Genomic DNA, 14,811 nt, shown 5'->3' on the forward strand with positions numbered 1-14,811 from the left:
TTTCCTTTGCAGGTCTTCTATGTAAGGCCTGCACGGCCCTTGGGAAAAGAAGCTGCAACAAAATCACACGATACTATACTCCCTTTTCTTGTATTGTGGCTTGATATTCTCAATAAACGCTTATGAATGACCACTTGTTGATTGTACATAACCCCATTGGTATTAATTAGACTGCTACAAAAATAAAGCGTTGTTTGACACGTGAACGGCTACCATCTACCGCCTAAGGGAAAAATCCCTATAGAAAGCATGCTTTGGCATTCGTGCAAACTAGACATATATCCAAGCCTGACCTCGGGCCCAAACTAAACATGACCGGCATGATCAAGGTCTTGATCGCCCCCAGTAGCTGGAGCTTCCACTGGACAAACGCCAAGGGCCGTCAGAACATTGTTTAGCAACGGGATACAAGCAGCACACGAGCAGATCTAGTATCGAAGCTATTAGCTTCTCCCGTTCCTACTTTCTAGGAGCTAATGTAACATACCTGTGTTAAAGTAGTCGTCAAACAGGCCTGCAGAGCAGCCGGATCACCATTAACAATAGCATTTGCAATACAAGTAAGCTGAGCAGTAAGGTTAAGACAAGCCGCGAGATTACATGCCTCCGGGAGCATAGGGACGATATCGAGATTTTGTTGGAGCACTATGTATACAGTTCGTTAATATGCCGGCCTTGAGTTTTGATGTAGCAGTCCCCAGATATCAAAAGAAGTATGTGTATACGTATGCTTTGGTTTCGGTGATTAGATGTATGATTCGCGGTAGTCGAGGCGAGGCCCGAGGCGAGTATAAGGGCAGTAATGTGGAAACGCATATTGAGTAAAGGAACTTGTATGGAAAGGAGCTTCTCAAAGGTCGATTCGCTTTGGAGATTTGGCCACAGGTGGACTAGTTCACGCTATTGCTGGATTGGATGAGAGGTTATATACAATCGGAACTGTGTGGGTTCCTTAGTAGACTGAAAGAGTGACGTGGACAGAGAACACGGGGCAAGTGTGCCTGTCTAGCCGGATGTCACCTTCGTGAAGGGTTGGCGCATCGATATATGAGGCAAGCGTGCAAGCTAGGATGTCACACTGGGTCACATTTGGAGATTTGTGCTTCCTTGTTGTTCGAATTGGGGTAACGTTAGGTAGTATCCAACCTAGTCCCAGATACAGTCGACATAAGAGGATTGGCTTGTGAACAAGCTCACATGGAATTGTTTTCTGTGGATTGCGTGGCCACCGGCTCTTTCATAGATCTATGGGTGTACAGGAGGGGAGAGGAGGCTGAAAGTCGGTTATTTGACATAGATTACTACAACTAAGTACATTGCTGGGAGGTATCTGACAATAGAAAAACAATAAAGCATGCACAAATGCCAACGGAGTAGGGGGCGTCCAGTCTAAAACCAGGCAGATCGAAACTCCCGCAGGTATTTTGATAGAAGAAAAGCATAAAGGGGCTAGACCAAGTCACAACGCAAGACATGAAAACCACCGTGGAGGCACATAAGGATGGGATGGCAGGTAAATCGTGAAACATGACCGAGGATGTGGTATCACAACATTAATAGTCCTGTTCCAAGGTTCAAAATTGAGACTCGTCACAGGCATGAAAGCAGGGACGTTGAATGATTGCGGGAAAAGGATGTTATGTATGGCAAAAAAACTGGTAACGAGAAATTTGCACGCAAGAAGTTGAGGTATTGAATGGAACAAACACAGCTGGAATCATGGAACTAAATATCAAGTCAGTTGTAACCACCCCCTCCCACGGGCAGGGGCCAGTCGTCTTCAGTGATACTGCTCCAGAAGGTCCAGACTCCGGAGACAGCAAGGAGGGTGAAGAGGGTCTCGAATAGGGCGCCATTGATCTTGCCATCCGAGGCCTGGCAAAGATGGGTACTGATCACATAGTTGAAGATTTGACCAACGGCAAACAGCAAGGCAGCACCGGTAAGATACACTGTTACACTGTTAGCACGTAGTCCATTTCCTTCGGCATAATGCACACTTACACATTGGTCGGAACTCGCCCAGAACCCGAAGCACCAGGACGGCCTCTAGAACATAGAAAAACACGAGGCAAACTAGCGGGAACAGCTGATATAGGACGTAGAGAGCGATATTGCGATTGGGCGCATCATGACTGGATTGGAAATGGCCAGTCCAGTCGAATCCAGTGTCCAGGGCGATATAGCCAGTACCAATGAAGAGAACCGCAGCAGATGCGCAAATCAGACCGATTGAAGCTGGTGTACCGTCGTCAAGAAGCTGGAAGCCGACTAGCGCGTTCATTAGAAGAACCCAACATGTCGCAGTGATCGCCGCAATGTGCACCGCAGTAAAACCCTGAATATCCGTCAGCCGCAGCCCTGTGTTGACATGAAAACCCAAGTATCTACCTTCCGAACCGCGTCGCTCAGCGGGAAACCGCCCACAGTGAAGATCTCGCAGATCTCAATGATGATAAATCCGAGCAGGAACAATTGCATTTCCCTGTCCAGGCCTATCCGTCAGTTGTTGTTTTGTCTTAGATCCCAGCAGTTCGTACCTGCGCCCGACAGCGGCGTGCTTCTTATCCGACCTCCATAACATGCCCACAGTCAAGACAATTGCGATAAAGGCGAGCAGAATTGACCCTGTCTCAGGTCAGCCACCATCCTCAATAATGTCGTTGTTTACCCATCGGTCTGTGCTCGTACCTAGGTTCCGAAGGTGTCTGTCTCCGCTCAGCTGAATGCCGACCAGATCGCACGCGCCGAAGGCATCGGCAGCGGTCTCATTGGTGAAAAGCTATACGTAAAAAAATCCAGTCAGTTGACATTCAAGCGACAAGGGGAGAAGTTCTCATACATTGCAGACCGGTAATGTCGAATCGCGACAGAAGTCCTGTCATACCCAATGGGCGTGCGGTCAGTCTCTATTGGACGGGAGGAGCGGTCTCGAGGCCGATCATTCATAACTCAACACTTATAACTCACGTGGAAATTGCCGAATTGAGTCGAGCCCATGGTGAATTGCCAAGCGAAGGCGAGGTAAGACGATGTTTGGCGAAGCGAGTGTCGAAGCTAGACCAAGATTCTGTGAATCCCCTGACCCGCGCTGAGGACTGGTCAGAACCGCTCGGCGACGGATCTCAGGGCAAATAGTAGCAGGAGGCTTGAGAGAGAGTCGGAGCGTGTGTGGGAGGGGACAGAGATGAGAGTCCCAAGTAGCGGGTTACTCGAACGGGGAAGCACCGGCGCTAGTGTGGCTTAGGCGTTGCTCTAGCAAAAATCTTGGAAGTCTGAAAATAACAGCGAAAATAAGGGCTCATAACATCAAGCTAAATTCTTCAATACTAAGACAAGGGGAAACTTGAGGTTCCATGGAGTGGCGACAGTCATACCCATGGATTGCTCGTGCTAAGAATAGAAGAGAGAGATCCAGTTGCACTCACTACTCAATACTCACTGTATATATGTCTTTACTACTGTATCAATACAGCACACAGCACAGACTTGATCATCACAGTGGATACTATACCTGTAAGCTAACTGTCTATCCCTACATGTCGGTCCAGAACAAAGTCTTCCCTAAACCCTTGCTGAAGAATGGTCGGCCAGGCGACTGATATCTGCTATTCTCAAATCGCGGCTTATACAAATGCTATGTTCTCTGGAGGAATAGCTCTGTTAATGATACCCCTTAGCTAATCCAGTTGATTTCCCAATTATTGGGTTTCCTGCACACCTTCCCTTCCTTAACAAACATCCTCAATCACCTGCTCCTTACCATCGTGCTCGCCCAGATCCAGCTTCAGAGTGCGACCAAACAGCTCAAGCAGCATCTCAAAGCAAACCTTGGTAATAGCCGGATCGTACCGGCCCTTGCTGAGTTCATCGCGGATAAAGGCATCTAGAGGAGTATTCTCGTCAGCTCACATGTATTTATACCCCTATCCCAGAACCATGCGTGCAACTCACGCTGTGCCCACGCAACCTCGTAGAAGCCGAACAAGACGCCCTTCTCATGCAGGGTCTTGCGAATGAGGTCTCGTCCCTCGGGCGGGACATGGTTATCGTTCTTGCCGAAGATCTAAGATACAGTAGTCAACAACCAATCAAGGTAATTTATATACCGTTTTGAACATACCATCAACATCTCACCCTTGATATCGCCAGCCCGCTCCAAGCTGTCATCATTCTTGCCCAGGGCGAGGGTCTTGCTATGGATATCCGTAGCAAAGTAGCACACGGAGGCCTTGACTCGCGCATCTAGCGCACAGCGATAGGCCAGATGTCCACCAAGGCACATGCCCGTGGCACCGACGCGGCCATTGCATGTGGGCAGCGAAAGTAGATAATCCACACTGAGACTAGCGTCTTCGTCATAGGCCGCGAGTTTCTGGGGCTATCAGCTTCGGCAATCCAAGAAAAAAGCAAGTAAGGGGATCGTAAAAAATAGAGACAATGCAATTGATGCACGAGATTCGATTTGCGTACCTTACCAATCTTCCATGCGTTTCCCTTGTCCGTGTCCTCGGCATCGTACTTCAGAGCTTCCGGACCGGTGAATTCGTGGTAGCTTGACGGGGCGGCACAAATGTAGCCCTGGCCTGCGATCTGGCGGGCAAAGCGTGCCACAGGACCGGTTACTGTTATTATGTTACTGTCTGTACAAGAATCGAGCATGGAGGGTTGGCTTGCTCCACGCACCTTGGTAGATCTCGCTGAAGACAACAACGCCGGGGAATCGGGCGTTGGGGTAACCCGGAATCGTCGGGTGGAAGACATAGATGCCTAGTAGAGGATCAGCACATATATCACAAAGCAAGATTGAATTTATGTAGGCAAGTGGGATAGTGTAAGGATGCAAAGTGTACTTACGCATCTTGCCCTGCCCGTCGGCCGTGGTGGGCACATCGACGTGAGATTCCTGGATCAACATTATGTATGGTGTATATTTGTTTTCTTGACACCAGCAATACTACTCCGGGACAAATTGGAAGCCAATTGGTATGAAACGAATTGAATACAGAGCTGCGCGGAGGAGTGAAATCATTATCGATAAGGCGCGGGGGTCAGTCATGTGCTTGGCATATCAACCTCGCGACGTTCTATACTTGGAGCTCCAATTGCCATAGAAGAGGGATAAGAGTTAAATTGAATATAATTGAAGCTTTAGTTGATTGATTTATCATTTATAAAACCAGGTAAACCTTCACCAAGTGACCCGTCATCACAGTCGTACAAAAACCGATTTTGGATTATCGCAGGTATTAATCTATTTGACGTTTTATACATAGAGTATCCTCTAGTTGGAAAAAAGAGTCTAGTGAGACCAGAAGAGAGAAAAAGGCTCGACCCAATTGCCGAGATCCTACTTAGCCCCAAAACAGCAGGCTGTGATTAGAAGACGTACTGCGAAGTAAAGTCAGCAAGATGTTTGAAGTAGTTCAGAGAGGGAATCTCACAGGAATGAACAGGTAAGGCACCTGTCTCTCATATTCAAGCCAAGTCTCACCGTACTTGGTGCGACACCGCTGGATGTCACGCAGAGCACGGTGGCTGATCATGCAGGCGAAGAAGACTGGGTAGAACCAGGGGAAGGGGCTTGAGAAGCCGGTGATCAAGCCCCAGTTCAGGGCGAAGTAAAGATCGCACGAGTAGTGGATCTTGCGGGCCTTGCCATCTGCACAGAATATTAGCATTGGGAATTGCAGGTTAATGAGACACAGAATAAACTTACACCACCCATCCACAAGAATCTTGGAGCCGTCCTCAGCAGTGAGAGTCTTGGGGTTCTCCACGGTCTGCCATGGGAGCTGGGGGAAGGTGTTGCGGGCCACCATGGTGCCACGCTCCTGCTGGCGGAAGCGGTTCTTTTGGCTGTTGGTGGTGTCCCAGACCCAGTAGACGAACAGATAGGCGACGTAGAGGAAGGCAAGGAAGTACCGGTTCCAGTGGTACTCGGCGGGGTCGTGGTTAGCCAGGTAGATAGTGCAGTGGCAGTAGCTCAGAGGCACACCAGCCAAGTTCCAGAAGATAAGCATGAAGCCCCACTTCTCGTAGTACATGTCCCTATAAATGTTAGTTTTATCCAAACCAGTCTCTGGAATTCCTCTTACCAGGTAGAAACAATGCATTCTTCGCCCTTGGAGCATGCGTTGGCGTAGAGGAAGTGAGCCATGACAAGGAACATGACCTCACCAGACACGTAGCCGTACATTTCCCACTGGCGAGCAGCAGCACCCATAGACAGGCCCAGCAGGATATACCAGGGAAGACGAACCTCGAAGAACATCTTGAAATCGAGGATCTGGAACATGCGCGGGTTGAGCTCAGCACCCATGAAGAAGTCGTAGATCGGGTAGCCGGTCATACGGTGCTGGGCACCACGCGCCAAAGCTGAGAAGTAGGCGATGAAGGAAACCAAGTATCCAGACAGGATGGCAACACTGAGCAAAGGTCCAAATTCATCAATGATGGTGTACAGCTTGAAGAGGCCGGTGACGTGCAAGATAAGAGCAAGTCCAATGCTAGTGTAGAAAGACCACACCGCGGAGCAGTAGTAGGGTAGTTGCTTGCCGCCCATGTGCGGCAGTGGGCGTCCCGAGACGCTCACGCCGGGGAGAAGCAGGTAGCAAGCACCCTCGAAAATGAAAAAAACCCAGTAGATAGCCCACGCCTTGACCGAGGGGAATGCACCGGTGTAGACCAGATCGACCAGGTGTGCGAAGAACTCGCCATAGCTCTGACCCTCCGCAGGGCGAGGGAACTTGCCATCATAGTAAGTAGCGCCAATCCACATGTAATACATGAGCATGGGGAATCCAATCATCATAGATAGAACTCCTAGCGAGCCACCGAATTCAAAGTGACCGCTGTAGTCAACCTTGGGGTCAAGGCCTTCCTCCCAGCCATCCACAAGGCGCGACTTGGATTGCGACTTGGACTTCGATTTGGGCGTGGCAGCCTTGCCATTGGTCGCGGCCTTCACCGGAGTATCATCCTCTTCAATCTTGATCTTGGCCGAGGTGCGACGACGGGTGGCCGACTTGGATCGCTCATTGGAGGGGGAATCGAGCACCTCGTTCTCGCTGCCGTCGAACACGGAGCTGTTGCGGGTGACACGACGGCCGGGGGTTTCAATGAACCCAGGGCGATCCATTTTCCTATACAAAGGAGGGAATGTTAATTAGCCTGACAGAAACGTACAAGACAAAGTTCGCTGGGGGGAATTGGCAAGATATAACCACCATCTTGTATTCAGGGTGTGGATACGTCGCAACAGGGATCCGGTGGGAACTACTTACTTTGGGGTCTTCCCCGTTTGAGAACGGGTTAATGTCATGGTCGCTCAATCGGAAGACCAAAATTCCGACTGCAATTGAGGGAAAGGAGGAGAAAAAGAAGGTAAAGGGGAGCGAGAGTGGGTAAAAGCAAGAATGTTCTGAATGTTTACTTTGTTCACTCCCCGTATGATTACATAATATATTGAAAAATATTTTGACCCGGTTCTACATGTTTTCAGGCTTTATATCAAGTGTGGAAAGGCCATTTCTTTTTCTTTCAATTGCAGAGTAGAGCATTAATATAAGCCGCTGCAGAGCAATTGCGTTCAGTCAACTGTATGAACTACGTGAAAAATCATGTAACTATCTACGCAACCCAACGGAATACTTACAATTAAAGGGGGGAAACATTTAACGTTACTGCAAATTACCGGGACGTAGACCTTCCGTGCACCTCCCCACAAAGCAATTTAACTAGTTATAGCCGATATATTCTGAATTGCTGAGATGGTCCATGGCTCTAGTGTAGTGGGGGCTCGTTGTCAACTGCCTCTTTGTCGTGCCAAGTCCTTCATGGCTTGGAATCTGGAGTAAATGGACATTCTCTGTACCACTGAACATAATATTATTCTACTAAATTCGTCTTAAATGTGTCCTGTTCCTGTTTGACATTTGTATTCTTTTTCACAGTTGTTGGTGACACTTTCTTCAAGCATTTCTATTCCGCAAAAGAAAGTGATTGGTAAAAGTGTACTGTATCTGTATTCAAGGTCTGTATTTGTATGTTTATTTTCATTCGTGTCGTAGAAAATCCAACAGTAAAACTGGAATGCGAACTTAGAACGTATTCGCACAAGACTCAGAAACATCCGGTGAGATGGTAAATATAATAATGTAGTAGAGGATGATGGGGATCAAGGAAGGTAAAAACAATAAAACTCCAACCCATGCTCTCCAATGTATAAAACTTGGATCCATATAGACAACAGAGAGAGAGGACTCCCCAAGTAGAGATTTACGCTCCTCTTTGAATGTTAGTAGACATCAAGGTGATCTTGTTTTTCTTCTTTTTCTTGCCGCCAGTTGATGGACCAGGATTTTGATCTGCAATAGCTGTTTGAGCCATTAGATCAGACTCTTGCTGAGCGAACAGCTCATCTTCCCAACCCTGTCGCCAGCCGTCGCTGGGAACAACTCGTGGAGCTTCAAGGCTGGGTGAGAGCGAGGCCACTGCCGTTGTTCCCCAGACAGTACGGGTGCCTGGGGGCTAGTAGAAGGGGAGGCCAAAGCCCCAAATCCTGACGATGCGCGTGGAGGAGAGGCCGATGAAGTGCCGGCGTCGAACAGCGAAGGGTCAACATTGTTAGGCAGCGGGTGGAAATCACGAGCAGAGAAAGGAGCTTCACTGGAACCTCCAAAGCTTGGTCGCTTGCGCCGAGCAGCAGCCCAACGTTCGTCATCTTCTTTTTTCTCCGCACGGATCCGATCCTTTTCTTCTCGTGCTTCCTTCTCTCGATTACGCTTTCGCCTTCTATCGGTCTCAGTGCGAAATTGTGCCAAAATCTCAGGGACAACTACGTCCCTCCAATCACACTCGAGAAAGTTGACCTCACATCCTTGTGGAAGGTGTCCGAGGTATTTCACTCGCTTGCGGAGTTCATCATCAATGATATGACCAGTTGATATGTGCTCCACTCGTGGTAGAATAGTTGCAGGGAATTGTCCATATTCCCCAAATGCAGCCTTTAAAATGCGGATGTCGAGAGGCGAGAGATAAAACTGAGGTAAGGCCTGATAGAAATAATAGGGCTGTTCTGACCCGGAAGACGGCTGCTTTTCCTTGCTGCGGCCTTTGTCTTTGGACTTGGAGCTGGGTTCTATATCAAGGTGGACACCGTCCATAGCATGGGAAAGGTGGTCTGGTTCATCTGATGTAGCTGGCGTAGACGTGAAAGTTGCTGAAGAAGTACTTGCAGACGCCGGTACAACAGAGCGTTCCTTGGCTGGCCGGACCTCGGGCGGATTGCCAATACCTTTCAGCTTCTCTTTGGCTTCTGTGATGGAACCGATTGCCTTTCGCGTCCAGGTATTTTCATCACCAAAAAGAAGCTCATCCTCAACTTCCTGTTTGCGGAGATCCTCAATTTCGGAATCATACTGGGAGATCATGTATTCTTCACCTCCTTTCATGATTCGGGCATAGTCTGCTACTTCCGCAACATGATACCATGGAATATCCTCGCCTGGTCCAAGTGTCTCGGACCCATCACGAGGAAGAGCAAGGGTACTGCCTGATCCTCGCTTCATCAGTCGCAGTACCACATCACCGCCTTCAACAGGTAGATCGCCTTCCTGGCCACGGAACCACCGAACAGGACGGGTCTCTGAAATGTAGATAGAGTCCCAGCAAATGGGACACTTCTTCCACCGGTGCCGTTTTTCAGGCACAGAGTTGTCATCATCGGACGAGTGCATGTATCGAATAAGACATGGGAGACAGAAGATGTGACCACATCGTGCCATTCGTGGCGCTACCGGAGTAGACAAGCAAATAGGACAACCGGCAGCCTGTGTCTGAGCAGAAGCAAGCACTTGAAGAACAGAGGCCCAGTCGAGATGAACGTCTGCGTTGGCTGCTTGCGCATGGAAGTTTTGATTCGGCATCACGATAAATCTGTAATTTGCATGAACATAACGTGCTTTATCCACAGTACCTGCTCCCCAGGAGGTGTACCGCCGGACATTGCGAGGAGGCGGTTGGTATTGCGGGCGTGGAGGGAGGGAGAAGTTCATCAAGTGAGTGATGGAAGTCTGTCCCTTACGACTGGTAGTTGACTTCATGGCGGCCTAAGTCGGATTCGAGGTCAGCAGGCGACTCTTATTCAAGATAAACCTGTTAACCCACCGATTCGTTATACTCGTCATCATCCAACAGCCGAGGTTTTCTCTGCCGATTGTGTTGGTTCTTACGAGCCTGGTTATTCCTTGGAGCAGGTGAGTTCCTGGAGGATGGACCGGCTTTGAAATTTCCAGAGCTTCCACGTCTCTGAAAGCTGTTTTCCGTGGGAGCTGTGGGGTGGTATGCTGGAGACGAGATAGTAGAGATGTTTACCGCTTTTGAAGGAGGCGGATTTTGTCCTGCATTGGATGACATCTCTCGGGAATGTTGACCGTGCACCAACAAACGTCCAGCCTTGCTGCAGAAAGCGGCTTAATGGGAACGAGGACCAACAAGCTGTTGGAAGGCGAGGGGCTTTGGATAAACCGGCTGATAAGAGGCCAATCAGCTCTCAGATTGCTCTCAGCTAGTCCTCAAATTGAGTCATCCACCAAGTTTAGACTGGAACTAGAGAAAAGAATGAACAGTGGCCGCAAAGGCCTTGTAAGAATAACGTGTAGACCGAGCCAGGACGGCCCTCAGGGTGCCAGTTGATGTACAGAAGTCCGAGGAGGGGCGACGGTTACATAACCGCCGTAGCTCACGTGATCTAACCAATTCGCTCTTCAGGTACATTTCGTTTGACGCATCGAGGCCTGCTGCCTCATCTCGTATTTCTTTGTTTCTTTTCACTGGCCTCTCATCCAACTTTTCGGCTCCTTCCGCGTGAGAGCGACTTGTACAGTGATCTTTTTTCTTTTACTGCGACGGAATTTGCCATCTCCTTCCAAACAGTTCCAGCGGTCCAACCCAACAACTCTCCCCAACCTATCCTCAGTCTTCGCCTAGCAATATAATTTACACACCGCCGAGGCCATTATGGCTGCGTAAATGCGCCCGCAGCTTCATATTTAGGTCCAACTTGACTACCATCGCGTATGGCATTCATTTGAGGTAAACGCGTGACCAACCGTCAAGGCAATTTCTCTCTAGCCTGGTCAAAATGAATCATCATCTGCCCGCAATGCAGCATGGGCAGCCCGTGCCTCCCCAGCGACGCCAGCAGGATTTTCCCTATAACACCGTTCCCCCGAACATGCGCTCTTCGCCATACATGGGGTACCATCCACACATGAATGGCAACATACCTCAGTCCTTCGCACCGCACGCATACCCTCAATGGTACCCGCCATATGGCCATATTCAACAGATGCCGCAACGTCCATACCAGCCGCATCCTTATAGCCCAATGATCGTATCCTCATACCCTCATTCGCAACCTGTTATGGCACCCACTCATCTCCCCCTCATTCGATGCCGATGCAACAAAGAATCCCGACTCCTCTACAACCGACAATGTCTCCATCCATCCCGATTTCGTCGTTTCAACCCGAAATGCACGAACATCCCGCCGTGCTACCTCAACCTGTTCAAGTATATCCTGTCGCTTCCCCATCTCCGCGATGGGAGCCGAAGTCAAGCCTTCCACCTAAGCCCGCCTTCACCGCGCCTGTGAGTTCCCATCACAAATCCTATCTAAACCATACCCGAATGCTCACTAACAAACAATATAGCTTCCTTGGCTGTCTGTCCCCGAGCAGCCTTTCCCGGCTAGAGTCCCACGCAGACGTCGCAAGGGCCGTGTAATGCAATATTCGGTTGAACTGCCTGATAAAGACGCGCAAAAGGTCACTGAGGTCGACAATCAAGAAGAAACTAAGCCGTCATCATCTGTTCAAGCACCCTCGGAGCCCCAAACCCCGACTACTACATTCCAACAATCGGATACCGACTCCACGCAGCCTACCACACCTTCCTCCACGGCAAGATCACAGGCTCACTCCAAGTCTTCAAAGCCTGCCCCTGCTCCCGTTGTCCCAGTAGTGCCGAATGTCCCAGCCACCCCACGTCGTCATACCAAAGACAGCAGCAGCGTCACATCTGGAACGCCCAAATCTACTGCAGCGACTACTGTAGAGACGGAAACTGACACGGCTCCTGTCGCTGAAGCCAAGACAAGTTCTCCTGTTCCTGCCACAAACAAGCGCTGGGCCGATCTGGTCCGCTCCAAGCCATCTGCAAAGCCAGCGGGCACCGCCGCCTCCGCCTCGGTCACATCGAATGGAGTACCTCAGAAGGGCGAATCGCTTGCAGATGTCCTGGTCACCCTGGGTGAGGATGTAACTCAGTACAGTGATAAGATTGCGTTCCTGGAGCCTCGAGGTCTTGTCAACACTGGAAACATGTGCTACATGAACTCGGTGTTGCAAATTCTTGTCTCGTGTACGCCATTTTACCAGTTCCTTGATCATCTTGGCCGCCGAGCTTCGCATAGCTTCCATAGCGATCTTCCTTTGATCGACGCGATGATTATGTTCATGAAAGAGTTCCGCGTTATCGACGCTGCAACTTCGGAAGATCAGCTGCGCCTTAGATTGAAGCCTACCGAGCTTGAGCAATATGGTGAAGCTTTCATTCCTGAGTTTGTCTACGAAATGGTCCGACAGCTACCAAGATTCAGAGACATGCGACGTGGCCACCAACAAGATGCCCAAGAATTCCTTGGGTTCCTTCTTGAGGAAATGCACGAGGAGTGTGCCCGTGCTGCCAAGTATACATCGGTCAAAACCGAAGAATCCGATGATTCTGGCGCTGATGGTTGGCTGGAGGTTGGCCACAAGCAAAAGGCAGCGGTGACACAACTATCTGGCTCCATCGCCACGGAGTCTCCAGTCACTAGAATCTTTGGTGGCAAGCTTCGATCAGAATTTAAGGTGCCCGGAAACAAGACTTCTGTCACCTTGGAACCTTATCAACCCTTGCAACTGGATATCGGCTCGCATGATGTTCACAACATTCTCGACGCTCTTAAGGGTCTGACCAAGCCAGAGAGTATCCAGGGCGATTTCAACTCATCGCGTGGTCCCAACGTCACTGCCACGAAACAAATCTTCATTGAGACCTTGCCTCCTGTCCTTATCCTTCATCTGAAGCGATTCCAATATGACAGTTCTACTGGAGCCACCCAGAAGATTTGGAAGAAGGTCGGATATCCTCTGGATTTGGAGCTGCCACGGGAGGTTTTCCCGGCCCACCAGCGTAACGCTATGGCGGCCCAGGGAGGTCCCCCTAAGTATCGTCTTATGGGAGTCATTTACCACCACGGAAAGAACGCCAGCGGCGGCCACTACACGGTCGATGTTCGTCGCCAGGAAGGCTTGGAATGGATCCGTATGGACGATACTATCATCCGTCGCGTTCGCAGCGAAGACGTGGCGGAAGCTGGTGGCGAGGAAGATCCCAAGGTACTTGCTGCGGCTCTGGAACAACACAAGCAGAACAAGACTCTCAACGGCAACATCTTCGACCACATTGACCAGGATGACATGGACTCAGCTGATAGCGACAAGGGCTGGAGCCAGGTCAACGGCAATGGTATCAGCGGACATGCGAGCAAGAAATCTGTCAACGGAGTCACTCCGTCCCCCGGTCATTCGTCTGGCGTGCGTACTCCAATTGGCCGCTTTGGCTCCCGCGATAACAAGGTTGCCTACCTGCTGTTCTACCAACGCATGGATTGAGCCTCTAGCAGTAAAAGGGTCCTTTTGACATGGTCCTTTACGCAGCCATCTCGTCCAGCCCCAGCAGTAGGCTAGACATTTTCTTCCATGCATTCAAAAGCATCATACCCTTAGTTTCTGCGGCATCGAATTCTGTGTCGCTTCTACAAATCCATGCATTGAACCCTCACTTGCAGCGATTACCTCCGCCTGTTTTAACAGGCCATACATATCATTTCACCACAGCGGCGTGCTTGAATCCCCCAGCTCGCCATTGCACCTGAACACAATACAGTGGGCTCGTCACTGGAGGATGCGGCATAGAGTATGGCGGACCCTTTGCATTACATCCATCGCAGCATCTCGAATTTCCACACAGCCCGGACCTCAATTCCGTGGCTCATCACCATCTTCTACCTCTGCTTTACAAGCATTCTCACTCATGGGACGGTCCTAACCTTTTCCCCTTTTGCCTTTAATGTGCCATCATGAACTTCGGGCAATCTTCAACTTTGCAATACCCATTGTCTCTTGAGCCACGTCATTTTCTTCCTTTTTCATCTATCTCCGGGCTGTATCTTATGGGAACGTCGAATCTCGGTTTTTATATCCCCTTTCCGTTTTCTCATGGACACTTTCGAAGCCATATTTTGGCCTTGCGCAAGAGGCGCAGGGAGGGCGGAGGGAATAGCCATTATGCTACTTTCTTCCACGTTGCCTTCCGATTTACTTTGCTTTTCCTTTTATGTACTTTGCCATGTCGATCGATATTTGGCCATGGACGCAGGAGAATCTGTGACGATGTCATGAATTTCCTTGCTCTGATTTTTTGTTTGCATAGATCGCGGGTGTGAAAAAAGGGGCTGAGTTTGTTTAGCCCGGGGCGTCGGGGTCATCCGAGACTTGTTGGTTGGGAGGTGATACGAGCGAGATGTGGAAGCTACACGGTGTGAGGAAGGGATTGGAGTGCCGAAGGAAGGGCCAAGGTGGCCTGCTGGTGGTTTGGATGGCTATCTGCATCTAAGCGAGGAGAGAATGTCGGGACGTAGGTATACTTTAAAAGCCTGTCTTTACAAAAAAAATTTCAAAGGAAGTTTATCTCAAGATT

At 49.7% G+C, this 14,811-nt stretch overlaps 6 protein-coding genes across 6 annotated transcripts; 1 reads left to right on the top strand and 5 right to left on the bottom strand.

The window, feature by feature from the left end:
- Positions 1-305: 305 nt before the first annotated feature.
- On the bottom strand, positions 306-643 carry N7446_009953 (uncharacterized protein; the record flags this gene model as incomplete). Its single annotated transcript, XM_058518698.1, has 2 exons — positions 306-428; positions 488-643. Coding segments are annotated over 2 exons (279 nt in total), but the record flags the coding sequence as incomplete, so codon positions are not given.
- Positions 644-1,737: 1,094 nt separating this feature from the next.
- On the bottom strand, positions 1,738-3,000 carry N7446_009954 (chitin synthase export chaperone; the record flags this gene model as incomplete). Its single annotated transcript, XM_058518699.1, has 7 exons — positions 1,738-1,952; positions 2,005-2,338; positions 2,392-2,485; positions 2,541-2,628; positions 2,692-2,782; positions 2,843-2,878; positions 2,971-3,000. The coding sequence occupies 7 exons, from the start codon at positions 2,998-3,000 to the stop codon at positions 1,738-1,740; spliced, it is 888 nt and encodes a 295-aa protein (XP_058369487.1).
- A 731-nt stretch (positions 3,001-3,731) lies between these two features.
- N7446_009955 (dienelactone hydrolase family protein) lies at positions 3,732-4,918 on the bottom strand (the record flags this gene model as incomplete). Its single annotated transcript, XM_058518700.1, has 6 exons — positions 3,732-3,886; positions 3,955-4,066; positions 4,124-4,375; positions 4,474-4,625; positions 4,687-4,770; positions 4,858-4,918. The coding sequence occupies 6 exons, from the start codon at positions 4,916-4,918 to the stop codon at positions 3,732-3,734; spliced, it is 816 nt and encodes a 271-aa protein (XP_058369488.1).
- A 461-nt stretch (positions 4,919-5,379) lies between these two features.
- erg4 (c-24(28) sterol reductase) lies at positions 5,380-7,324 on the bottom strand (the record flags this gene model as incomplete). Its single annotated transcript, XM_058518701.1, has 5 exons — positions 5,380-5,391; positions 5,445-5,662; positions 5,720-6,051; positions 6,099-7,145; positions 7,287-7,324. 5 exons carry the CDS (start codon positions 7,322-7,324, stop codon positions 5,380-5,382), a joined length of 1,647 nt encoding a protein of 548 aa, XP_058369489.1.
- Positions 7,325-7,989: 665 nt separating this feature from the next.
- On the bottom strand, positions 7,990-10,648 carry N7446_009957 (RING-type E3 ubiquitin transferase MAG2). Its single transcript, XM_058518702.1, has 2 exons — positions 10,171-10,648; positions 7,990-10,112 (listed from the first exon to the last, which is right to left on the bottom strand). Exons 1-2 carry the CDS (start codon positions 10,417-10,419, stop codon positions 8,391-8,393), a joined length of 1,971 nt encoding a protein of 656 aa, XP_058369490.1. The 5' UTR covers positions 10,420-10,648; the 3' UTR covers positions 7,990-8,390.
- A 163-nt stretch (positions 10,649-10,811) lies between these two features.
- On the top strand, positions 10,812-13,743 carry N7446_009958 (mRNA-binding ubiquitin-specific protease UBP3). Its single transcript, XM_058518703.1, has 2 exons — positions 10,812-11,655; positions 11,718-13,743. The coding sequence occupies exons 1-2, from the start codon at positions 11,458-11,460 to the stop codon at positions 13,722-13,724; spliced, it is 2,205 nt and encodes a 734-aa protein (XP_058369491.1). The 5' UTR covers positions 10,812-11,457; the 3' UTR covers positions 13,725-13,743.
- Positions 13,744-14,811: the final 1,068 nt, after the last annotated feature.

Source organism: Penicillium canescens, assembly GCF_028828765.1.
Source record: "Penicillium canescens strain IBT 15451 chromosome Unknown utg000006l_segment0_segment0, whole genome shotgun sequence".
NCBI lineage: Eukaryota > Fungi > Ascomycota > Eurotiomycetes > Eurotiales > Aspergillaceae > Penicillium > Penicillium canescens.